The following is a 26,960-nucleotide window of genomic DNA, read 5'->3' on the forward strand; positions in this document are numbered from 1 at the left end:
CTGTTATAGCCTATACCAGTTATAATAAAATACTTGAATATTGCGCGAATGAAATATAGCCGCAGGAATCATAACCACTTTCAGACTGAAATTTCTGACACGCGTTAGACAGAAAAGATAAGCTGAATGACGATTATTGACCACACCTCAAAAACTCCCCGAAATGACGCAACCAATATGTATGACAATATGGGAAGTCTTCAAAAACTGATGTAAAGGCAAACACGCGCTGTGATAGATAGTTACAACAATATTACCCACAACTACATAATACCACGCTATGTTCATATCATCCATTTCTGACACTGCACTGACGCACTGACAAAACCCTATCGAGCATTCCCATACATTTGTTGCGATTTTTGATAGAATATCTTCCGATTTCCAAAGTAATTCCGTCAGAATTCAATAATTGCCTCCATAAAATAACGCAAGCAACACGCCATCTGCCGATTCTGAAGCTTTACATTATTTGAAAAAGCGAACTGTTGTGTTTTGGTTTATTGTAGTTCGGTATGCGAAAGTTACCGAATGCGAAAAAAATCAAATTATTAACTCAATCATAATAATAACTGTGAATCCAATGTACAACAGTGAATATTGCGGGAAGCTGACCATATGGTGGTTCGCTCCCTCTGGTCAATATAAAAACGTGTTCATTTTTTCTTTCTTTCTTTAAGGATTGTTTTTGGTTGAGTTAATGAATATATAATTATGTTAGAGTTAGATCATTCAGTCCCGCTGTATTTATCACCTTGGTAGTGCGTAACACCCATCAATCTTACTGCATTCAAGATCCGAGAAATTATGCTACAATATCCAAGATACCTAGTCTAGGTAACCCTGTAAGGAATCAGTCAGATCGACTGGCTACCATAAGAAAACGACCTCGTCTGCCACACTTGGCTATTTTCAATCAGACTTATTATTTAAACTTTAATTAGTAATTTATAAATGCAATTCCCACTGTGTTAATACAGGATTTATTAATAGCATTCAGTCAACGTGATGATATATGTTGAAATTTAAAAACTTAGTGCGTATAAAAAGAAAGAAGTAATATAATATAACTCATACAGAACTCAAATTGTAAATATACAAAAGTAATTATAAAAAATAAGATATTCCATGCAGAAAAAAGGGATATATTTAATATGCCTCCTCATGTACAAGGAAGTAGAATTGCTGAAAATCTGAAAGGAATCCAGATAACTGCAGCCACAGCCAAAAATAATACAACACTGGTAGTCCATGTAAGACAAAATAATTTCATACGATTAATGTTATGTACTACTGGGCATGTGAATTATGAAATTTGTATACAGGAAATCAAATGGTTTCACTGATTGGGAAAATCTGTTTGCTAGATGCATTGTTGAAAAAATAATAACAACGAGTGCAACTTCTTATTCTATCAGTTGAAGCCAATAATTGAACAGAGTTGAATTATCGTGGTGATCTATTACATAAATAAGACTTATAGATATTTAAATACGTGTTGTACAATAATTGTGTATATACACATATATTATATATATTGGAAGAAACGTGCAACAGACATTTCTAGGGAAAGATGTATAACTCTCTTACATGAACTTCAGTTTTTGTAAAATGATGATATATACACAAGTTTGTTTTCAGTTCAAGGTGAATATATGAATATAATATAAAATGAAACTTTGGAACACTGAATACAAGACTGTACCAAGGCTTAATTTTGTACCATTTAAAAAATTAAATCAAATATCCACAAAGTCTCTAGTACTGGTTCTGAATACACTTAATTCAGACTGATTACCTAATATACCGCCAGTCATCACCAAATTTTATTAAGATAACTTTTCCGAATCAAATTTTGAGCAAAATGTTAATGACAGCACATGTTATTAAAAAAAAATCGAATTGGAAAATTTTTTGACTATTTGCGTTGATCAAAATTGTACAACAGTTTATCGAGTGTGGAACAGTAGAATCCCATTAGAAGCTTTAAATTAGAGCAAAATGTGCAACAAAATAAAATATGATTTCATTATTCACAATGAGAAGATTTGCAAAAAAACAAACAAAACAAAAAATTTTCATACGATGGGGCAAAAAAAATTCTGCAAATAGCGTTCCAACTTGATACAATGTGGCATAGGTTATATAGCGCTGAAATCAAAATCCAAAAATACGTAAAAGTTTATTAAAAAAGCACCAATTTTATTACAGAAACTGCAACTTCAAAAATAAAAAAGGAAGATTGATAATAAAGTAGAACCACATCACGTTTTGAAATATTGAACTTGTTGCATCAAATTAGTTAACTTCTAAATTCCGTATATAAGTATGTTTATATATACATTGTGTCTATTTGAATATGCCAATATCCACATGTTTATGACAAATTGACAAAATATGAGGTAAAACTGAGACAGTTAATGAAATAGTAGAATAAAACAATACTATGATCCCGTAAATCTAATATTCTGTTTTCAGATCCAAGTGTGGAATATATCCTGACGTTGATTCGACAAAATAATTTTTAAAACAAAAAAAAGTCTCAGATAGATGGGTATTTGCTTTCACTATTACAGAAATGTTTGTCCACCTTCATAGAGGTTAAAAATTGCAAAAAATTCAAATGAGTATCTCTAAAAGGCACCTGATTGGCAAAATGATTTTGAGCATGTACTGACCGATTCAATTGATGTTGATATTAAATATTGTAGGATTTTAACCCTAACATTGAAAAGTTCAATTACTTCTGTTTTTCAGAATCAAATTAGTGATGCTGATTCCCCATTAGTCAGATTGTTACGTAAAATATTTTTAATATGAACTAGTCTCAATGTGCTGGACAAAATCATATTAAACAATTCATACTGGAAAAAAAGCAAGACTTTTTTCAGGGATTAATACAGAGATGGAGCACCATTCATCTATGTTTGTTGTTCAATTGACATGTATAATATAGTAGTGTGGCTAATCGCCTTGTAAAGCTATCAAATAAGCGCCATAATGATTAATTTAAACCGATTTTAATTGCAAAGCACTGAAATCGATGATATGAAGAAATTGAACTGTGTAAACTATGAATGTAATGTAACCAAAGTTAAGATATAAAAAAATGAATACTGTTAATTAAGTGTGATTTTAGTGAAAAAAATCCTAGTCGCACCAGGCTGAAATGGCTGAATCAGAACACCAAGCAATTGTGAATCAAACATTGTCATCTCATTCTCCCGAAAAATAGTTTTTCTATTTGATTTATTGATAGGAGAATTCTCTATGACTCATTGATTACCCAAGAGATAAGTAAAATTGAAATACTAATACTAAGGTTCAGATGACTGTTATCAGCAATTCTCACAACGCATTCCATATTGATGATAATCCTTCTTTCTGAATCAAGGAGTTGATGGTAACTTCCTTGCAAAATTTAACATACTTTGAACTTGGCTATGTAAAATATCCATTTTGACTCATTTCAAATTCTTTGAAATTGTTGATCTTTGCACTGTGGCCCAAAACTTAATTTTTCTGCAATTTCTGGGTATATAACAAAGTATAATGGACCCATGCCACTGCCCTGCATCATCCACCCTTGTCAGGAACATTGAAGTGCTGTGACTTACACTGCAAACTACAGTCAGCCATTCATCAAATCAAGAGATGCTTATCTATCTTGTTTCATTAAAGAAACAATACATGAATGATGAGTAGCTTTGTTAAGAAATGGATGCTTTATGAGCTCATAAGCTGTGGCCCGGTGTGATGGATCTCGAACTAACATTCTATCCAGGAAGCCCTTTAGCATGGATGATGCCTGAAAATGTAAAAATTAGGTTCAGTGTTCAGTTTAAATACATAATAAAAAGGAAATAAACATTATTGTTGAGAATTCCAAGTCAAAACACATGTCAAATAAGTTAAATAGCGGATTTATTTACGTTATGAGAAATATGGCTTACAAGCCACATAAAAATTTCATGCCAAGGCATTGACAGTGGTTCTATGTGGCTACAGCCAATGGCATTTCAACAAATTCGGAAAACAATAAAACACAAATTTTATTGTTAAGGCACGAGGAAGTTTAACAAAATAAAAGTCTTTTAAAGCGAAAGTATTATGCCTCCATGGTACCGAAAGACTTGACGAATACAGCTATTTTAAATATGCTAACTCGGCTCAGTAGTGTGGCACATCGCGCGCTACTTTTAGCGTTAACTTTCACAACAGTACCTCTGATTACCATGCGTGGGGTTGCAGATTGCAGAAATCTTGCTAAGATAGTTATGTGTGAGAGGATTGCTGGACTTCTAGTTGCCGTAGGGTGGTTCGCGTAACTGCTAGTCGGTCACAGCTTCCTTTACACTCAAGTCCATGGATCTGGAATGATTGACTGGCTACCTAATCCCATACCCGACATGAACTGGTAACTGGAAGAGAGGCTGTGATTCGCCATGTAATTAAGTCGTCTCATTGGCTTTCCCCTCCCCTGGGATAAATAGGAGAGTCCTATTCTTACCAAACAATTTTTAAATATTTGGATATTTTTTAAATTATTATTACCTTCTGATAATTCTTCATTTTTGGAGGAGGCATGTCTCTTATTCTCCTCATAGCCTGTAGTGGAGGTTCATTGAAAAATGGAGGTTCCCCATCCACCATTTCAATCACCATAATTCCGAGTGACCAAATATCAACTTCTGGTCCGTACCGATAACGTGAGATGACTTCCGGGGCCATCCAATATGGAGTACCAACTAAAGACTTTCTTTTCGGAACTTCTTGGGAAATTTGAGCACAAAAACCAAAATCTGACAATTTGACCTGAAAGGAAAGATTTGCGAAAGTTAGGGAAAAAAATGAAATTCACATAAAGATGCAAACACATGCACATTATGAGGTCACACTACTATCCATCAAACTTTTGTTTTGTTAGATAATTACTGTATCCTATCAAAGGATTTCCGAATCATCAGGAGAATTTTAAAATGTCCAATTTCAGAGAATTAGGTATATATATATATATAAACCAGAAATTTTGAGGTACGTAAAAAAAAATACCACTGAAAATTGGCAGCAAAAGTAATATTTATTCACCAGAATCTAGACATCATTTAATTTTAGCAGTGTCAAATCAATATCAACAAAAATACCTTATCTGAAATAAAAGATAGAAGAGCAGAAAAAGTTACCTTTCCATCATGTGTTAACAATATTGAATCACTTTTAATATCCCTGTGAATAACTCCTTGATCATGTAAATACGCTAATGCTTGAAGTACTGATACACAAACGGTTGCAATTTGTTGCTCATTCATGCGTGTCTTTGTTACAATATCTGTCAAAGCACCGCCTTCAAGAAACTCCATGACAACCCAAAGTTCGTTGTCCACTATAAAACTGCTGTACATGTCGACTATGTTTTCATGATGATATTCACGCATTATAACAACCTGAACATAGAAATAGATGTATAATAAATATTCAAAAAAAAATTAAATTGTTTCTATTTCCTAATGTATTGCCAGATAAAACATTTGTAATATTCATGTAAAAATAACAACTAACGATGGAAAAATCAAATAATAACTGTGATTTTATAGATGTGTGATAGCCAATACATTTCAAATTATCCCAAGATATTTCAAGACTTGAGATGAAGTGAAAATATAAAAATAATATATAAACAACATGACAATTACGGTACAAATAAATCCTACTTTCAATCAATAATCAGTTCATTTGAATATCCCTAAATCATTAATTAAATTTGTACATAAGAAGAGAAATATGTATACAATATCAGTATAATATTGATTTTGTCCACAGTTCACCGATAGAAACTGTAGATATTTGATAAAATATACATATTTAACAATTTCATACAACTGCGTAAAATTTACCACAGATAAATAGCATAGTATCATATGAAAAAATGCCACCAAATTGTGAAGAATTTGGATTGATGTTATTTGCATCCACCAGCCTTTTGACATAATTTGCCCTTTTCGCATGGAAGAAAATTTTCAGAATCTCCCTCTACACAAATTCTGTACAAGCACTTTATGGTTAAACAACTACTTGGCACTTCTAAATAACTACTTGTTTATTACCTCATTAAACAGCAATTCCCTTCTTTGTTGTTTCCTAAGATCCATTTTCTTAACAGCAACCTGACGTCCAGTACCACGTTCCGTTGCGATGCAGACAATACCAGTTGAGCCTTCTCCAATTTTGATAAAATTTTCAAGACTTTCTCTTGGATCTCCAGGACATACAACCATCTGAAATTAATTTTATTACTACCATAAATTTTGTTATTGTTCAAAAATGTTGCAAAATGTTATAAAAGCAGATGACAATTGTCCAAAATTATATAAGTCAATCAAAATTCAAGGTCATTATCCCATTAAATTAGAATTGTGGACTTGAGGATAATTTATGACTTATGACCGAATACTGGAAGGTAAAAACGCTCTCGACTCGGATTGGTGGTTCCAGACCAACAGACCAAAAGCAATTTCGACTCCAATTGTAGACAGTCTATTGGGATGTGCCATTTCTGCCATCCTGTTTCTATGCCATTTCTCCCTACCTCTATCAAACATGTTTGTGGTATTTTCTATTAAACTGATTGGAGTATTTGGTTGTATTAAGATCTTTGTTAACAGTTAGACTTACATTAGGTTAAATGTATTATGCTTCATTCACAAACATTGGATTCATACAAAGACACTCAAGTTGGTAATCTGTAAAGAATCTGCTCATCAGACTTCCCACCACAGTCTACAAGCATTCCTATTTCCCATTGATAATGTAAATTTGATGTTGTCAGTTTTCGGCCAAAATCTTAACTTCATTTATCATCATTAGAGGTATGATCTGAATTCAGTTTCAAATAAATTCAGAGTTTCTGCTTCGGTCCGACTCCTGGAGATTCGTAAATATGCCTCATAGCGAGTGGTGTTAGACCTTTTGGTGAAGCAAACCCCGATGAAAAAATTCGAGGCTCGAGGAACCTGTGTGCTATAGTTAAATTGTCTGTATAAACTGCATAAATTCTTTATAAAAGCAAACATGATACTAGCAAATTGAAATGATCTTTAAAGTGTAGCAAGTTTATTAGTGATAGTGGCAAAATGAATATGTATTTGATTATATTTAAACAATATACATATATTAATATCGACTCTGGAATTTGAACGGGAACTTAGGGGACCCCTGGTCTGTACTGGCGGAACCCGGGTTTGAAAACAATTGCCCCAGGCTCTGACTCAAATGTCGGGTAAAACTTTCCTGGTACAAAGCACAAGATACACAAGTGCGAATGTTTACCTGCAACGCAGATTTGAACTGTTCGTGAGTAACAACTTGCTGATCCTGATGATCTTTCTGCTGTTTAGCGAGAGCTGATTGCGCTGCTGGTGGTGGAATGGAATCTGATGGAGCATCACGATGATGTCTGCTAAAAAATATTTTCAAGTTTGAAATACTCAGTCAACAAAAGTGAAATGAAGCTAGAACATATATTTGATTGTAACAAAACCAAAAATGTTTAAATGCTAAAAACAATATGTGTTAATTTAATCTAAAATACCGTATTTTACAAACCATAATGTATGAATCAGGTTGGGTCTTTATTGTCCATACTCAAAACCAATACCAGTACCAATAGCACCTTAAAGCCTGGTGCGCCTACATGTAGACACAACCTCATTCTGAGCAGGCTATTGATGGTGCAATTGGAGCCTTATGGTCTGTAAAATCTGGTAATTTTAAGTTATTTTTCTTTTCTTTTCCCACATTTTTGTTTCAGAATTCTCTTATTACGTAATGAATGAACAATCAAAACTGAAGTTGAGTAATATTCGAAAATAGGCAAGGCTTCTCATTTATGATCTTCCTAACTTAGGCATCTACAATTATAAAGAATATTAAAATCGAATTTGCATAATCATTTATTGTTAAATAACTCTAACCAATAATATGTGATATTACATAAGCCTTTAAATAACTATTTATGATTGCAGTATTAACCGCCAATATCATATCACAACTTATGGAGTGAAAATTCACCAATATATTTACCATTTTGCCACAAGATATGTGTTAGCCAATGAGTAATCAAACTACTTTAGGTTGGCCAAAGATTAAATAAACGAAACTCCCAACAAGGAGAATACAATCACACAGCAATTACCGGTGGCACAAAAATAGTATGACCTGAGGCATTATGTGAGCCAAACAACAGGAATGACTGACAACCGCATGAACAAACTAAATCATACTTTAAATGATCATTTCCACAATTTTGAAAGTAGCAAAAGAGAAAAAAAACAGTTTATAACATCACACAGGTGATTAAAAATACACATTTGCCAACGAAAAGTCGTAAGTTTATATTTTACAAAACAAGATTATATAGACAAAAAAACAAAAAAATGACTGTGATTTCACTTTAAAAGGCTTTATTAATCAAGGGTCATTGTTAGCTGCTGATGCTGATTGGATATTAAGTGAAATGCATCCCAAATTGAAATGAAAAAGCTACTTAGTTGGTTCTTCGGTATTAAAACAGCAAATTGCAGTTTATGAACACAATTGAACATTACATTATATTTCATTGCATGTTTTAACTGTTTCGTTCTTGTTCTTTAGATTGTATTTTACTTAGATTGCTTAACTTGGTTGGCCTTGTACTATAGTTAATACTTCATGTGAATTGATTTAAATATGGCGCTGCGAACAGAAGACAGTTGGAGAGATTTTTTCATATCAGCTGAAATACCTGCGGAGGAAGCATCAATATATTCTAGAAAATTCATGGAAAACCGTATAACTGAAGTCACACTTCCTAATCTATCTAAAACAGATTTGTCTGATTTGGGTATCCAAGCTGTTGGGGATATTTTAGCCATCCTCAGCCACAGCAAAGCAAAAATGACACTCGAAGCCCACACACAACAAACAATAGATGCACCAAGAAATGACTCTAATATCATAAAGCCTCCTCCACCCAGAATGCCGCGGATAGAAATAAACATGACACGACCTCAATTTCGAAAATTCAAAACAGATTGGGAAGTGTTTAAGAAAATGACAAGACTTTCTGATGAACAATACAGTTCCCAGTTATACAACATGTGCGATGAAGCAGTTCAAACAAGCATAATCAACACAGTAACGGACTTTTTCAGTCTCGATGAAGAGGATATTCTTAAAGCAATTGAAACAATTGTTACACAACGTTCAAACCCCACAGTTCATCGCATGAACTTTGGTGCAATAATTCAAACAGAAACAGAATCTATTCAGGAATTCATCACCAGACTGAAGTCAGTAGCAGTGGACTGTGAATTTTCTTGTCCTCAATGCAAACACAACCTATCGTCACACCACGTTCGAGATCAATTCATCAGAGGTGTCCATAGCACAAGCCTCCAGACTGAATTGCTCGCCAAGGCCAACCAATTTAAGACTTTAGAAGATGTTATCAAACATTCAGAAGCCTTTGAAACCGCTGTAAGAGACCAATCAAAACTTCAGAAAACCGCAGAAGTATATGCGGCACAAACTTACAACAAACAAACACCAAACACCCGCGAATCGCAAAGGCCATGCGCAGGTTGTGGAAGTCTATCTCACGGATTTCCAGGTTCAAGGAACCGTTCAACAAAATGTCCTGCCTGGGGGAAAACTTGCACCAACTGTAAACAGCTCAATCACTTTGCTCGAGTTTGCCGACAGGTGAATCAGCCCCAGAAAAACCAACCACAAGCAGAAGCTAATGCCCTACTAGCTCATGTACGTTATAACAAAAAACGTCACTGCTTTACTACAGGACAACATGGAATGGATGAAATTCAAGCAACAGTACATCCATTTCCTCAGAATCGCAACTCGAAACCATGCACGGTACTAATATTCCCAGATAGTGGAGCAAACATTTGCTTAGCTGGCCCAAAGCATTTGCAGAGCATGCAAATCAAACAAAATCAGTTGCTTAAATGTCATAAGATAGTGACGGCAGTTGGAGGATCAACACTGACTTGCTTCGGCTGGCTGCCGGTCAAATTTGTAATTGGTGGACACTCTACCACACAACAAGTTTACATTTGTAACAAAGTGGATCGTATGTACTTCAGTCGCCAAGGCTGCATTGATACCAGAATCCTTTCTAAAGCATTTCCTTACCCTATGGAAATGGAAGCAAACGTGGCAAAAATTAGCACAGCAGACATCCCCACTAGTGAGAATTCATTGGGCCAATTACCAAAACGACCAAGAAATTTGCCATTCCCACCAATGGACACGAACGTCCCCCGACTGGAAAAGTACTTATTGGCGGAATTTGCAAACACTGCATTTAACAATGTCACACCATTTCCAAAAATGAATGCACCCCCAGCCCACATTCACCTAAAGTCTGATGCTCAACCATTTGCACATCATACTCCTATTCCAGTACCATACCACTGGAAAGAAGCAGTGAAATCCAGTCTAGACAGAGATGTAGAAAGGGGTATTATAGAACCTGTCCCTGTAGGGCAACCAGTTGAATGGTGCAGCAGAATGGTAACAATTGCAAAGAAGGATGGCACACCCAGACGTACTATAGACCTCCAGCACCTAAACTCCCAGTCATTGAGAGAAACTCATCATTGTCAGACACCATTTCAACTGGCATGTCAGATACCTCCTAAAACTAAAAAGACCGTACTGGATGCTGTAGATGGATATCACGCCATAGAACTGGATGAGGAAAGTCAGCATTTAACGACTTTCATAACTGAATGGGGAAGATACATGTACAAACGAATGCCTCAAGGATTCATTGCAGCTGGAGATGCATACACAAGACGTTATGATGATATTATAAACAATACACCTCGCAAAGTAAAATGCGTTGACGACACGCTACTATATGATACAAATATAGAAGAAGCCTTCTTCCACACTTGGGATTACCTAGCAACATGCGCAACAAATGGCATTGTACTGAATTCAAAGAAATTTAAATTTTGCAGAGACACAATCTCATTCGCAGGATACAACATAACACCAGATGGCATAACACCATCAGCAGAACTTCTCAAAGCAATTAGAGATTTCCCAGTCCCTAAAGACATCACTGGAGCCAGATCTTGGTTTGGTTTAGTTAATCAAGTTTCATGGGCTTATTCAATAAGTGAAATAATGTTACCCTTTCGTGAACTCATAAAGCCAAACTCAAAATTTTACTGGGATGAAGCTTTGGAAAAAATATTTGAAACATCAAAACAATTACTGTGTGAGACAGTTAAACAGGGCATACGTTCCTTTGACACAAAACGTGCAACTTGCCTCCAATGTGACTGGAGCAAAGATGGGATCGGATACGTTCTTCTTCAAAAATACTGTGATTGCTCGATCGTTAAAGTTCCTATTTGCTGCAAAGATGGTTGGCATTTGGTTTATGCCAACTCCAGGTTCACCACGCCAACAGAAAGTCGATACTCACCCACTGAAGGAGAAGCATTAGCAGTATCCTGGGCCTTACAACACGCACGAATGTTTACCTTAGGTTGCCAAAACCTCATTGTGTCCACTGACCACAAACCCTTATTGGGAATCTTTAAAGATCGAGACCTGGATAGTATTAAAAATCCTCGAATACAAAACTTGAAAGAACACACCCTGCGATATAGATTCACAATGCAGCATTGCCCAGGGAAATGGCACAAAGCACCCGATGCTTTATCACGCAATCCCACAGCCTTGGAAATAACAGATACGAAAAATGCAGTGATGGACATAGCACGAAATGACCCATCATCTGATGAAGTAACAACAACAGAGCAGTGCGAAGCTCGTGTTCACGCAATTCAACAATCTGTCATCAACTCAATAAATGATGACGATGCGCTTGTGACCCTGGATCACATTAGAAGCCATGGAAAGTCTGACAAAAGCTACAACATACTCATCAAAACAATTGAGAATGGATTCCCTAACACAAGACATGGGACACCGCCTGAAATCCGGGATTATTGGGGTGTGAGAGATCGCCTATCAACTAAAGACAATGTAATACTAATGGACTCTCGCATAGTTATTCCCACTCCCCTTCGCAAGACCATACTGAGGTCACTACACTCTGCGCATCAAGGGATCACAGGCATGAAAGCAAGAGCAAACCAATCAGTCTATTGGCCGGGCATGAACGCCATGATCCGAAACTTTCGATTTGGATGCCTCACATGCACGAAATACGCTCCATCTCAAACTAAAGAGCCAATGATATCGAGCCCGGCGCCACAGTATCCCTTTCAACACATATGCGCCGACTACTTTGTACTGGGGAACCACTGCTACCTATCTGTTGTAGACAGATTCAGTGGTTGGATCAGTATTTTTCATTACCCACCACATCGATCAATCACTAAAGAGCTCATCAACTCATGTCGTGGGTTATTCACATCCTATGGAGCACCAGAAGAATTTGACTCAGACGGTGGACCTCAATTCACCTCATCCGAATTCCAGAACTTTTTAACTGATTGGGGAATAAAGCATCGAAAGTCCTCAGCATCTTACCCACAATCTAATGGACGGGCAGAGCTCGGAGTTAAAACTGCCAAGAGGATCATTCGTGATAGCACATCACCTGACGGTTCTCTGAATAATAATAAGGCAGCACAGGCAATCCTACAATACAGGAACACTCCTCTGCAAGACATTGATCTCAGCCCAGCTCAGATACTTCTGCATAGACAACTGCGGGATCACGTTCCTACAAATCCACAGCATTACCGTCCCCATCCACAATGGATTATATCTGCAGGGGAACGTGAGCAGAAACTAGCTAACCGCCATCACATCATTATCGACAAATATAACAACACATCGAGACAACTCCCTCCACTGTCAGTTGGGACAACAGTCGTTATACAATCGCAAGTCCCAAACAAGCCACGACACTGGAACAGGACCGGTCGAATTGTAGAAATCCTACCTTACAGACAATACAAAATCAGAGTAGATGGCTCGGGAAGAGTGACTATACAAAACAGACGATTTATACGACCTTGCATCATCATTCAACCTCCGCCGATCATGCCATTCTCACCAACAATTCCCCCCAGCGGAGAGAGAGATGAAGACATTGGAAACTCTGGGAGTCATAATGCAGGAACTACTCAAGACACTCCGGTGGAAATACAACCAAGTCATCATGTGAGCCCATCGCTAACCAGCAGAGCTCCAAGATTGCCTAGGGCGCTTCAGAGGTTACAGCCCTACAACAAGCCAGGACGACTTGAGGAGAACTATAATGTTAACTGAACTGAACAAAACATTTCTTAATTTAAAAGACTCTGCGCCTCTGCCGGAGGGTGGAGATGAACATTACATTATATTTCATTGCATGTTTTAACTGTTTCGTTCTTGTTCTTTAGATTGTATTTTACTTAGATTGCTTAACTTGGTTGGCCTTGTACTATAGTTAATACTTCATGTGAATTGATTTAAATAACAATCCTTAGTAAAATTTACACTTTTAAATTCATTAACTGGAGAATATTCACAAAATATAATATCAATCATAATATGTCACTTAGTTATTTCAATAAGATATTATAACTAAATACCTTGATTCATTGCGATGGTCTCCTCTGTCATCTTTGCGTCTTCGATGATGCGTATCCTCCCTGTCGGAATGTTTTCTGTGATGCGTATCATCTCTTTCCGTGCGGTGATTGTTATTTTGTTGTCTTCCATCTTGAGGAGGCATAGGTGGAGGTACATTAGGACGGTGCGATCTTTGATGATCATGCTTGTTAGGTGAAGCATTGGTGTGATTCGTTGGAGCACCTTGAGGAAAACTTTTAGGTAATTGCGGAGGAACGGTTCCGCTTCCCCCACTCACAGAAGACCCTCGACTTGAGTTACTATTTCTAGAGTTTGCAATGTGATGATTGTAAGATGGAGGTTCTTTCTGAAAGAAAAATATTCAAACGAAGTTTTAGCGTTGATATAATGAGGGACAGGTTTATTAAACAGAGAAATCTGTGTACTGACAATTATAATTGATATTTTATGATCAATACAGCAAGAGTCACAATTCCGTTACAAAAGCTAGAAAGGAAACTCATTTATGAAATAACAAGTGTATAAAGACAAAATAAGCAGTTTTATTTTATTCTGAATGAATATTTGTGAAATCATCTTAATATAAAATCCTTCATTGTGCTATAAAGAACTTAATGTAAACTTTTTAAGACTAGGTGACTCCATTTTAGCAAGGCTTGTAATTTAGCCCAGCATAGACTCAATTTTGGACTTGGACTGGGTAGCAGCAGCACTGACCGACTAAGTCAATGTCTTTTCAAAAAATGAGTAAAATATTGAATTTTTGGCAAACCGAGATTCGTTTTATTTTTAAAATCACAAATAGTTAATACTCACATGTTCTGGACGAGGTGGTGGGTCTTCGTGTTGTTTTTGCTGATAAACATCTTGATTTACAGGATGGGCAACTGGTCCTAAATGTTTGAGAGGTAAACCACCTGTATTGATTGGTATATTCGGTTTTCTAAGGTTCTGTGGACTTCTATGGTGTTCCACTGCAAATATAATCAATACCAAGAATCAAAATTTGCTATCACCAGAATAGTGATATTATGTGCCGCGCAATGTTTTGGATAGAGTAATGTTTTTGCTATATTTCAGATTTTCTAAAAAAGCATTGCAGAAGGCATTTCAAAAACATGTGAAAATTCCAAAATACGTATTTAAATACTTTCAATGTATATTTAAAGCGACAATATGAAAAAATCAGAAATTATTGTTCAGGAAACAATGTGATGAATAATTTGATATCTTTAGTAGTTTCCACCATGATCTGTGTCATCCTTGCAAAAGCATTTAACATTTGTGGCCCGCTACTAATCTATAAAAATAACTACTAGTTTTATTTTCATTAATGCAGTTTCCCTCAGTTGTTTCTTGCAACACACTTGATAATATAAGTCAACTAACAAAATAAATGCATTATTGTCAGAGAATTAAGCAAATGGCAGTCAATCTACTTTAAATTAATGTAATCTTGACAAATGGCATGAAGGTCTTTGCTTGTAGACCCCAGGGGACTGACCCATGGCCCCCAAGGGGGAAAGTTTAGGAATACCTGCTCTATAGGCCTACTGTTGTGTGATTTATGCGATGAGATGAGATTTTGGAATTTAATTTGGAGGCAACATATAATTCAGTTGGGAAAAACAAGATAGTTTTGCAATTCAATCCAACTAAACATTGTTCCTATTGAATATCGTTCATATATAATGAGTATTTGGATTGAAATACATACCTGTACCTAAAATTAACTATATTATAACATAATATTTTGGTAACTCTAAACCCAACTAATACTAATACTACACCTTATGAATTATTTACATTGTAGGGCTAGCCTTGGAAATGTCAATACAAAAATGCCCGGTGAAACCAGGTACATATATTACATTCTACAGTCAGTAGGACAAACAAAATTCCTAACTCTTTACAGTGTATCAAATACAACAATATGTCAACATTTTGAATTGCGCAGTCTGTATTGACATGCAGAAATAACCATATCTAACGAATCAATAGTAAAGCAATCTATCAATTTGTAAAACATGATAAAGATAATTACAGTAATCCTGATCCTATATTGTCTTGACAAAATTTCAAGCCATGAAAGGCAAATCTTTTGACAGCAGCATTAAGGATATCTGAGTTCTAAAAAAACTTACCGGTAATTAATTTATCTTGTTCGATTTGTTTAAAACTACAGAATTCCAGCCTATGGCTAGAATACCAGATCGATCTCATGATTTATAATTATGTTTTGTTTTTCAGATTTTAGTACCTAAGTTCTATATAATCTGCATATTGATAATATGAACTACTAGTCTATGAATATGTCTAAGATGCAACAATCTTGTATTGCAGTGGTTCCCAAACTTTTTAGAGTTGGGACCCACTATTTTTTACCACAGTTTATTGCGACCCATTTAACTTTAATAAATTAATAAAACATTGACGGAGGAAACAAATTTATTTTCTCAAATTGAATTTTCAGTGAAGCTTGTTTCTTGCTATTTTCCATAATAGACTTGACATTTATATCAATTTCAGATAGTTTCAGACGTGAAAAATTGAAAAGTTGCAGTTTATTTCAAAATTTGCTTTTAAATTTGCTTTGCCACCGATCCTGATAACCAGTATAATTAATCAAAGCTTTCTACATCTTTTCACTTCCCACTGAGATTCCTCTTGCGACCCACCAGTGGGTCGCGACCCATAGTTTGGGAACCGCTGTTGTATTGTATAGTTTTGAAAATAAGGGCTGAATTACATCTATTGCACTCTCCGCCAGGCTTGGTTTTACATTCATGAATAAATTTGACTGTTATATTGTCATACAAAAATACTTTAGCTAGCTCTAATTCCAGAAACGAAACTGCATGGCCAGTCAGGACCTCGCAGATTTGATTTCATCCCATAACTAGAGGAGAATTGTGTAAGTCAAGGCTAATGAGATGATGATGATCTTATATTGGAAAAATTTGAGAGTGTAACATATGGATTTCTGACTTTTCAGATAGAAGATGATCAATTAAATTAAACATCATATAATAATAATATAGAATGTAAAAGTAAAACATTATGGTTAACTTTCCGATAAATAGTCGTACAACCTAAGTAAAGTTCAAAAGGTCATCAACAGCATGCTTACCTGAATGTTTAGGCAACGTTTTGTTATTTCTTTCATCTAATCTTTCCTTAGATCTCTCTCTTGTTCTATCAAGAGTTTGTGACACAGGAAGCATTGGTTGTTTAGGAGATCGATGATGTCGTCCATGATCACTCACATCATGTCCTGAAAACATTGAAGAATGCTGTTGTCAATAATATAATTGAAATGATTAAAAAAGATTGCATCAACTAAAAATCCACTTCATACCCAATGCAACATTGGAAAAAATGAATACAAAAACGAATATTTTAGAAATGACAGACTCAGGCTCACCTGGTCCTTTATCAGGTGTAGTAAAATTATTAGATGAAAACATGATTTTTTTGTATATACGATACATCATTAACAAAACAAAAAATAAGGTAAAACATTATGACTATAAAACATTAGATGGGCAGGCTAACCAATTTAACAGACATTTTCATTGCCCAGTGGTTCTTGGTGAAGATGTAGGTCGATAAGCTTACACGCAAAAGATATTATTAACTATACAGAGCAAATACTACTCCTGGAACCAACTTTTCAGTGTCTTTTCCCTTAATTTCCATCATTATTTTAATCTTGAAGACAGAAAATGTATGTTTTTTATGAAGTCAAATTCTGATTTGGAAACAAATGATGTCTTCATTTCAATCACTTTTCAACAAGTTTTCACAATAATATTCAAAAATAACAGAAGCGAAACAAAGTGTATTGATCATATTAGCTAATAAAATTTATAAGAATATATTGGAATTACAACTGTACAAACTTAACACGATTTCATTTTATTACAAACCAATAATTAGGTTATGAAAGCTGATATCTGTACTTTTATTTCAGATTCGGTTTCAGGAAGCACGGCACGCGATTATGAATTTATGGAATTTCCCATGTGATAGTTAACAAATGTGCATGTCAAGATTAGAGATGTACCGATGTATCGGTATCGGGTATCGGTATCGGCAATATCGGCCATTTTTTCGGTATCGGCCATGTATCGGTATCGGTTAGATTGAGGCCGATATTACCGATATATTTACCTTTTTGATATGGTCCAGAATGTTTTAAAAGATAAGTTGGAATACTACTTTTTGATTTATTTTTGTCTGGAGAGATCGTGAGCTATGAGCCATACATGTCCCCACCCCTGCGAGAGAATAGGATTCACGTGTTTTTAGCTATTTATCAGCTAAACTAGCTCAACTAATTTGGCTATTTTCGCTGTCAAATTTTTATATTGACATTTTTAATATTACATAGTTTTTATGAAGAAATATATCAACACAGCACATAACAAAAAGCAACTAGGCGCCCAGTTTTAAATCATACAGTGGAATTGGGGTCCTTCCTTATTAACGGCACATGGACTTTTGGCACGGGTATAAATTCTGACTGTTTGTCGTCAAGTACGAGTGTCATTTAGTCCGTCGACATCGATAAACTAAATTCCGACAGAATTATCCCACTACACAGGTATTAATTTTAATTCTGCTTAACTACACGATTTCTTTATAGATATATTGACTTGACCGCCTAGCCCTAGACTGTCTCAAAATATATGATAGCAATTGTAAAATATTATAAAATAGTGAAGTAAAAAAACATCCTCAACGGTTATCGGTGGGCCTTCTTGGTGTTGATTGATATTCTTTCATGTTGGCTTTGACTTATTGCGTCGACGATTACGATTAGCCACTAAATTAAATATTTGTAAAATGCTTTTAATTTGAACGTAGGACGGCGGCGCTAGAATGTGTGGGTGATATTCGATATTCTTTTAAACACGAATAACGATATTCGAAGCTCGCGATATTAACATTAAATTCAAATTGGAGATCCCGGCTTATGAGTTTTCTAATTGAACACCGAGATTACTAGCGTTGCTGTACAATGTATCTTAATCAGTTACAGCATATGGATACCAAACATTAATTTCATATTATGTGATATATATATATTTTTTTTCGATCTGAAATAATGTGTACTATGAACAACGCTTAAAGACCATTGTTTTAACCCGTCTTCCCTACACAGCATACCTAATTAAGTAATAATTACATAGTATCGGTATCGGAATATCGGTAATATCGGCCTTTTTGTAGTATCGGCGTATCGGTATCGGTATCGGCGTTTTTAGCTGGTATCGGATCGGTATCGGTATCGGCGACAAAAGTGGTATCGGTACATCTCTAGTCAAGATATGATATTTAGAAATGACAGAAGTTACTAGTTGACCTGTGTTCAAAATTCGGGTAACTTCAAGTCAAAAGTACATTCTTGAAATATTCAAAGTTGGTGAAAAATTTCTTGGAATGAGATCCAGATCCATCTACTACTTAAAAACTTCCTCGAAATGCATTTTGCGAAATAATGTCAAATTCTCATTAACAAAAATGTCAGCAAAAAGCGTACAAATTCTGATGTAATCCTCGAAAATAAATTTTGACGAAGCAGTTTAATAAATTTCAGATATATCTCTACCAATAAGTTATGCAAAACTAAGGTGATTCATCACAATATAATTTATAATGAAATTAGGAGATTAACAGTTTGAACAAAATGGTCCCTTGAGATTATAATATCATTGTTCCATACCAAGAACATTACACAGGCTATATTCCACTAGTAGTATTTGAGCATGTGATATAATATAATATTCCAAAGCTGAATTAGGAAATTGTGAACTAAAATGTTTCTTTCTTGACAAATTAATAATATCGGTTTAAATTGACATTGGCACAAGTATGCTATAAATACATAATTTAGATCCTGAAAAAAAATAATGAGTCACACAACATTTCTGCTTGGAAAAATTGAGAAAAGGTATTTTATATTTTTTTCCCATGATAATATTTTTTATGTATCTACCAATCGCAAATTGCATCAAATGCTTGACCTGCCACTGGAGAAATATAGCCTAGGTGATGTTCTTGGTTTGAATGATATGATTTTCATCAATGAAAATATTTTGAATAAAACAAGGTACAAGACATATGCTATCACATTATATATTTACCCGGCAGTGTAAAACATGGCATACAAATCACTCTATAGATCAACAAGAATATTACTGAATAAGGAGTCTGATAAAATTTACTATGATACATTGTTTACATATACAAGCATCCCTTCCTAAAAGTACAAGTTTCTCTCATGAGCAGTGGGCCGTGTGATAGTTAGACATACACAGTTAAAATGATTAGGATAATGTTAGACATTCCTGAAATTCCAATTTATTAATCATATTCCATCAACTAACCACACAATCTAAAACTACACAGCCAAATACAGTCAACCATCTTTACATAACCGATAATTAAATCATTGCATTGACACCAGTAACTAATCTAATTGAAATAATTGCGCAGAGCTTATTCTGAATTAGACTGTACAATTTAACCATACAATGGAAATCATGTTATATTCCAGATGAATAAAAAATTTTGCCTAATAGCAGCGACTTAGACTGTACCATGGTCACATCATAATTGAAGATTCTAAGGGTCTGTTCACAACAATGAAAATTTGAGTAAATAAATCCTAATGCAATTTGGCATTTTAAATCAATTTGTTTAATCATTTGGATCATCTCATTTTAAAGTAGTCTAAATATAAAATCTAAATTTTAAATTTCCTTTCACACAAAGAGAGATTTCCAGCATACAGAATGATAGCCAAAAGTAAATGATTTCAAATTTCGTTATATTGTCATTATTGTAGTTTTAGTATTTATAGCAAAATTCATTAATAAAATCACTACTAAGTTGAATAAAACTTTTTCAATGATATAATCAATTTGATTTTCATTAAAGCTCAAGGGAATTGAATGAAGAACCAAGAAAAAAAGTTTTCAAGCATACAGCAATATAAAACCGCATGATTTGGTGGATCAAATTGTAAAAATATGTCCATCATCTTGAATATTGTTTTCACCTGGTGCAAATATACAACAGCTGAACAAAATTTCATTTCCTTAATTTTGTCATTATAACAATATATCTAAATTCACGTGTTAATATATTTCTAGGTTCATAATGATTAGTGAAAATCAGTTTACGCTTTAGCTACCACTATTTTGAATTGCCTGCTTGAAAGTCACTCAAGTGCATCTTTCCGAAACAACAAGTGCTCTTTACTCTCGTGCTCGCACCATACTAACCATCCAAGATATTTTCACCGGTAACAAAACTCGCGCAGAAGACTTTACTCAAAAATAACAAGCCAGGAACATGTTTGAAGTATACGAACATTTTTCCAGACTTTTTGATTTAAAAAATTCAATAATTTGAAAGCATATTCATATATAAACTAACTTGGTACGTATGACGCTGCCATCTTTGATGTGAATACCTATTAATTGCAGGTACGGTAAATATCACCAATATAAATATGGTATGTAATGAGACCTGCCATTTTGGTAACCAAAAGCCCAACGCTTGAGTAACCACAAGACTCATCATTAATACAAATAACGTTAATGGAAAGGATTTGGGCTATTTCAGACCATGCAATTCTTATACAAGAAAATTTTAGATATTTTACCTTGCTGTGCAGGGTCCTCATTTTCTCGCTGAGAATAAGATTTCTGTCCAGGCGGTTTACTTGATTTATACCATTCCTCATCATGTGAATTTTTGTCTCGGCTTGAATGTTCCCGGGAATAATCTTCCATCCTATCATCAGAGACAGCACCGTTTATCTTTGGATTATATTTCGAAGGTAATGCTTCATAGTTTCCCCTTGATGACGATTTATTATCCCGCCTCCTCGACCTGTCATCTGAAAATTGCATATCTCGTTTCAAGGCCGCTATCCAATGTATTTCTTATTCCTATTAATAACGAATTGCAGGATAGAAATGATAGATTTATAGGCTACCACACAGTGAATATTGTCTAAACGCACTTGTTTTTCTGTCTACTGGAACATTCTATATATCCAAAACTAGCTGTGTGTGTGTTCCATATTATTGCCAATTAATTTTTAGACACAAATATTTAAGGAGTATTTTACCGAAAACAGCATTCAATATTATGCAGGCAGTCCATATCAGGACCATACCATATTTCAGATATTATTCTTATGGTTTGTAATATAACATAAAAAGGTTATTAAGATCTAGGATTTACTTGCACAGAAAAATTTTTAAAAATATTTCAAATTGAAAGTATTCAAAAAATACGGCAGAATGTCAAAGTTTAATTAGAAAAAGTATAAAACGTAAAGTCGAGGGTACACCATGAGTTACAATTGTAATGTTAAACTATGGAAGAATAGTGTTGACAGGCACAATTAAAAAACTTTTATAATACCGCACATTGATCGTGGTAAGATATTTAATTATAACTAAATCGCCGGATGAGAACAGAATAGGCCTAAGTCACAATTTTGAGTTTTGAGAAAAACGCAAAAAACAATTTGGATTTTTTTTATTTTTGAATTTCTAGATATTCACACTTAGTAAAGACCTGAGCTCTGGTTATTTTAATGTGGATGTGAATATCTTTGTAATCCATATTTTTTGGCACTTCAGCTTCAATTCCTTCTTGCTTTTTTACCCCCATAAGAAACTTTGGCCCATTCTGTTCTCAACAACTTCTGAATTTTTTTGTATGGGATGCAAGGTAAAACAAGGTGACATAGGCCTAAGTTGCACTGAAGAAATATTTAGGGATGTAAGTTTCGGGCATTTCATTCATGATGTTCATTACCATTATATTGGAACTTGGGACTAGCTTTTTTCAGTATTTTAGGGTTTTGAGCCATGCTCTACAAGGTGGTGGTCTTGAAATTCTGAATTTCATAATATTAAAAATTTTAGCTGGACTTAGGCCCATTCTGTTCTTAACTTTTACAGTCCTAAGTCCAGCTAAAATTTTTATTATTGAGAAATTCAGGATTTCAAGACCACCACCTTGTAGAGCATGGCTCAAAACCCCAAAATATTGAAAAAAGTGAATTTTGCAAAAATGTGACTTAGGCCCCTTCTGTTCTCATCCGGCGAAATATATATTTTATCTATGTTGTTAGTAAAGTGCTAATAATAAGAATAAAATACATTTCTTACCAGTTTTATCACTATACTTTTCATGTTCCTCTCTTTGTCCATTTCGATCACTGTCTTTTCTTCGTTCTCTTCTGTCATAATTCTTCGATGATGAACGACCATCGTTTCTATCCGAGAGAGTTCTATCATAATTATCTCGTCTATCTCGATGGGATCTTGACTGATCAGACAAACTACTTCCACTATCTCTAGCATCCCTATAATTCTGCTGATTGCCTGAACCAGAAGAACCATGGCGTTGTCTATCTCTGTAACCCCGATGAGATTCAGAGCTATCAGATCCATGTCTGCTGCTATGGTGACGTGATCTATGTTCCTTACTGTCACCATGAGAATGTGAATCGCCATAGGAACGAGAGTCTGATGTTTTACTTGAATGACGCTGTCTCTCACTACTTCGTCTAGTTGTACCATTCGATCCATCTTCTCGTAACGGATCGGGTATTCTGAAAATAAAAATTGTGTATTGACAACAGTATATTCATAATAGCATGTTAGTGAACAAAATTATGATGATATTTGTTTAAGAATAAAACTTATGAGTATGAACTGAGTTACATATGTTAGTTATTTTTTAATAAGGACTATTTACAGTAAATGAAATGTGAAAATCAATGTCTTGAATTCCCAAAAACCAACATTGTTTCCAATGCTAATTGCTAATCTTTATTATGTACCGGTAATTAGCATTTACAAAAATATGTGATTTTCAAGTTTTCAATTTCAAGTAAACAAGTTGCCATAACTGGAAACAATAGTTCATAATCTGCATTAAAAATTCTGTGGCTCAATCAACCAAGTTGAATTGCATTTATTGCAAGATTGCCTTTAACCAGATTCCTATCAAACAATTTCCTTGTTTCAAATTTCCTTACGTAATTCCCAAAAGATAAAGATCGATAGCTTTCTGGAACCCTTTTTTACTATCGTAATTAACTTGCAATTTTTCCTTATTGATGGAAAAAATTCAAGACATAAATGCAGAGTATATAGCATAAACAGATCTTATCATATATATCACCATAACGCTAGATTTCACCCTAGCAACAAAACAGCGAGTTATTACTATTGTAGGTGTTTCTATGCAGTAGATTGGTTAAAATGTGCCATTGAAATTATGCACAGAATTTTAAGTTTTGATTGACAAAGTTGTATTACCGTATGTTTTAATATTCATCTCCCAATTTGAAGAAATATCAAATAGTACAGCAATTGTAAAACTTATTAGATAACAACCTAGCCCTAGTGTGTTATGGCATTTCCAAGTATGGACAATCTTATTCTAACAAGGGTATTGATATATGAAATGGTATGAAAAAAAAACGAATAAAGCAGAAAATATGTAATTGTAAATATAAATATCATTGTTGGAAAAATAATCAGACACACAAAAATGTATACAGAATATTTCTAGAGTTCCAATTTTGTTATGAGAAGTCAGTTCTCAATGTATCTTAGTCAAGTTTGTTTCGTTTTATTCCGTTTTTTCAGGATTTATTACTTCATTTAATACAGCATAACATGGTTAAATCACCTATGCGATTAATTTAGATTTTTAGCATATATTGTTATTATTTTGACAGTAACTTCTTGCAGTTTTGCTACAGTTTTGTAAATTTCCTTTTTTAATTAAATTTAAACTGCTTTTCTCAATTTCTTCTGCCTATGGAAAGTTATCATTATCAATGACGGTTTACCACAAAACACACATACTTCGAGACAATATAGATTGGTGATTTCCTGTCATAGTCTGACAAATAAGTGTCAACAGTATAATTTGGTTTTGTGTTGATTACGGTAAGTATCAAGTGAGTACTTCAAGACACACTATCACCTAACAAATTTGTATCTATAAAATATCAGTGACAAAACTACACATGTTCAACCAAAAATAATTTTTACAATTGAAATGTCGTCATATTATATATTTATAGCATGGCAGACGAGCCGGTGTGTCAATTTACTTTATAAATTGATCCAATTTATCATAATAAAATTACATCAGACAGAGTCATAGGGGAATTTTTACTCATTATGACATCAATTTAGCAATCGAAAATAACCTGCAAAATTGGTTAAAAACTAACAAGTAGTTCAGACTAAAGTGGGCTTACTTTAGTAATATAAAAAATAAAGGAATGGATTATTTGATACAATTAGTATGATTGTCTTTGAAATATTTCATATAATAGTTTGAAAGTGGGACATATTTAGATACATATTTTTAAATATTTACTACGCTCGAATGGTTTGATATTTTAAATCTTGCAGATGTGTATATAATACCAGTCCTGTTTATTATTACAAATTATACATGCTCGATTATTGATCTTAAATTAACATAAACAATAATCAGCATTTGAAAAATTTAAAAAAAAATTAATTTTTTTTTGTTGCTTTTAAATGGAGCTCTTGATTGCTGTAGCCTATAACATTATATTATGCAGCTTACATGGATACATAACAAGATGACAAGATAAAATTTATAAAATAATACCAGGCCATAACACAAATTCCAATTCCAATTTGCTGTCCCATTCTCAAAAGTGTATCGAGGTTTTGAGAGAGTTTTTGCAAATTAAAAAGTATCATCTTTGATATTCAAGCATCTTTAGCATGAATTGAAATTAAATATTGAAAACCCAAGCAGCTTATAAAAAGTAATGAGAAATCTAGCACATGTTATTTACATAGTATGGATGCAAAACATGATTTAAAAGACCTTCAGAAAAATGTCAAGCTTGTCATGTTTGGATAGCAAATTTGACATGTATCCAAAGCAACAAACAATTCCAGCAATATACATTTAAGACAAAACACAAATGAAAGAGAAATATTACCTGCTGTCTTCAAGTTTTCTTGTAAGTTGAGGGCTTTCTTTTCTGAGAGAATTTGACCGAGTTACAGTAATGTTCGACAAATTAGGAAGGGCTCCATTCATACGTTTGTGAGATTTACTTTTGGAATACTATAAAAAAAAAAGTGAAGATAGTAAAATGCATTTATTTTTGTTACATATTTATTGTCATTCTAAATTTCGGAAAGCTCTTTTTTATTTACAATGTATATATAAAACAAGTTGTTGTAAGGTTGTGGAATCTGCAGATCAAAGAAATTGAGATGTGAGGAATGAGGATTTAGATATACGAATTACAGATTTAGATATAAAATTAAGAGACAGGATGAATTGGAAAGTATTGTATACAAGATTGAAAAATATTTACAGAGCAATAATATTTATTGATCTCGAAAACTACACAAGATAGAACAGTTTATAGAAGACGCATAAATAAATATAATGCCATTTCTGCATTTACCTCATCAGGCACCGGAGTGAAAACTGAGGCATCGATGTATGGTTTGGGACGAGCTTTGTCAGGTATTATACTTTGCCATTGTAAAGGTAATCCAGTGAATTGTCCTTCTTCAGTATCAAATCCAGTGTGAACCCGGTGCTCAAAATTTGAGGGTTCTGATATTTCAGGACGTCTTTTCTTTTTCGAGAACATGATTTTACTAACTATGGCAAATACCAAACCTTAAATCAGAGTCATTTTATTAATAGCTATTTTTGTATTTCTATGGCACCTGTTTCGCAATATTGACACGCTTGAAAAATACCTGAAATGTTTTTGAAATCCATTTGAATCTTCACATAGCAAGCACTTCAATGAATAAATTTGAGGAATAATCTAGATTTTTAAAATCTCAATTTCCAGATTTTAAAAGTTAGAAACAAGGAAAATATCAAAATCAATCAATCAAATCGACATATTTGGGATGAATAGATAACTTGCTGACTTGAAATAATTCAAAAAATTATCCATGACTATACCCAACTGGCCATCTTTATGCCAGATCTCATAATGTACCGGTACCGCACCTTGCGTACAATGAGTCCACAAGAGTAAACTAACAGGGTCTGCGTAAAGGCATAAGCCTCAGTAGTTTCTCAGCACTAGGCTATATAATACAGTATTTGTTATATTTTGACATATATTTAGGATAGGATAGGATTTACATATTTATCCCGGGGGAGAGGAAAGCCGATAAGACGGCTTATCCATATGGCGAACCACGGCCTCTCGTCCGGTTACCATTTCAAGTCGGGTATGGGATTAGTTTTACTGTATTGTTTGT

General features: G+C 34.3%; 1 protein-coding gene across 3 annotated transcripts; it reads right to left on the bottom strand.

Annotated features, from left to right (window-relative positions):
• Nucleotides 1–964: 964 nt before the first annotated feature.
• On the bottom strand, nucleotides 965–26,429 carry LOC120330686 (uncharacterized). 3 transcript variants are annotated; one of them, XR_013476865.1, is made up of 13 exons: nucleotides 26,138–26,428; nucleotides 25,661–25,788; nucleotides 22,821–23,266; nucleotides 21,296–21,532; nucleotides 16,751–16,894; nucleotides 14,437–14,594; nucleotides 13,620–13,966; nucleotides 7,327–7,456; nucleotides 6,105–6,275; nucleotides 5,184–5,444; nucleotides 4,555–4,815; nucleotides 2,675–3,808; nucleotides 965–2,644 (listed from the first exon to the last, which is right to left on the bottom strand). XR_013476865.1 is itself a non-coding variant. In XM_039397573.2 (12 exons), the coding sequence occupies exons 1-12, from the start codon at nucleotides 26,327–26,329 to the stop codon at nucleotides 3,659–3,661; spliced, it is 2,622 nt and encodes an 873-aa protein (XP_039253507.2). In that variant the 5' UTR covers nucleotides 26,330–26,429; the 3' UTR covers nucleotides 965–3,658. The 3 variants fall into 3 exon arrangements, 2 of the variants coding, with proteins under 2 accessions (XP_039253507.2, XP_039253506.2); XM_039397573.2 differs by having other exon boundaries at nucleotides 965–3,808; nucleotides 7,327–7,453; nucleotides 26,138–26,429; XM_039397572.2 differs by having other exon boundaries at nucleotides 965–3,808.
• Nucleotides 26,430–26,960: the final 531 nt, after the last annotated feature.

Source organism: Styela clava, chromosome 6 (genome assembly GCF_964204865.1).
Source record: "Styela clava chromosome 6, kaStyClav1.hap1.2, whole genome shotgun sequence".
NCBI lineage: Eukaryota > Metazoa > Chordata > Ascidiacea > Stolidobranchia > Styelidae > Styela > Styela clava.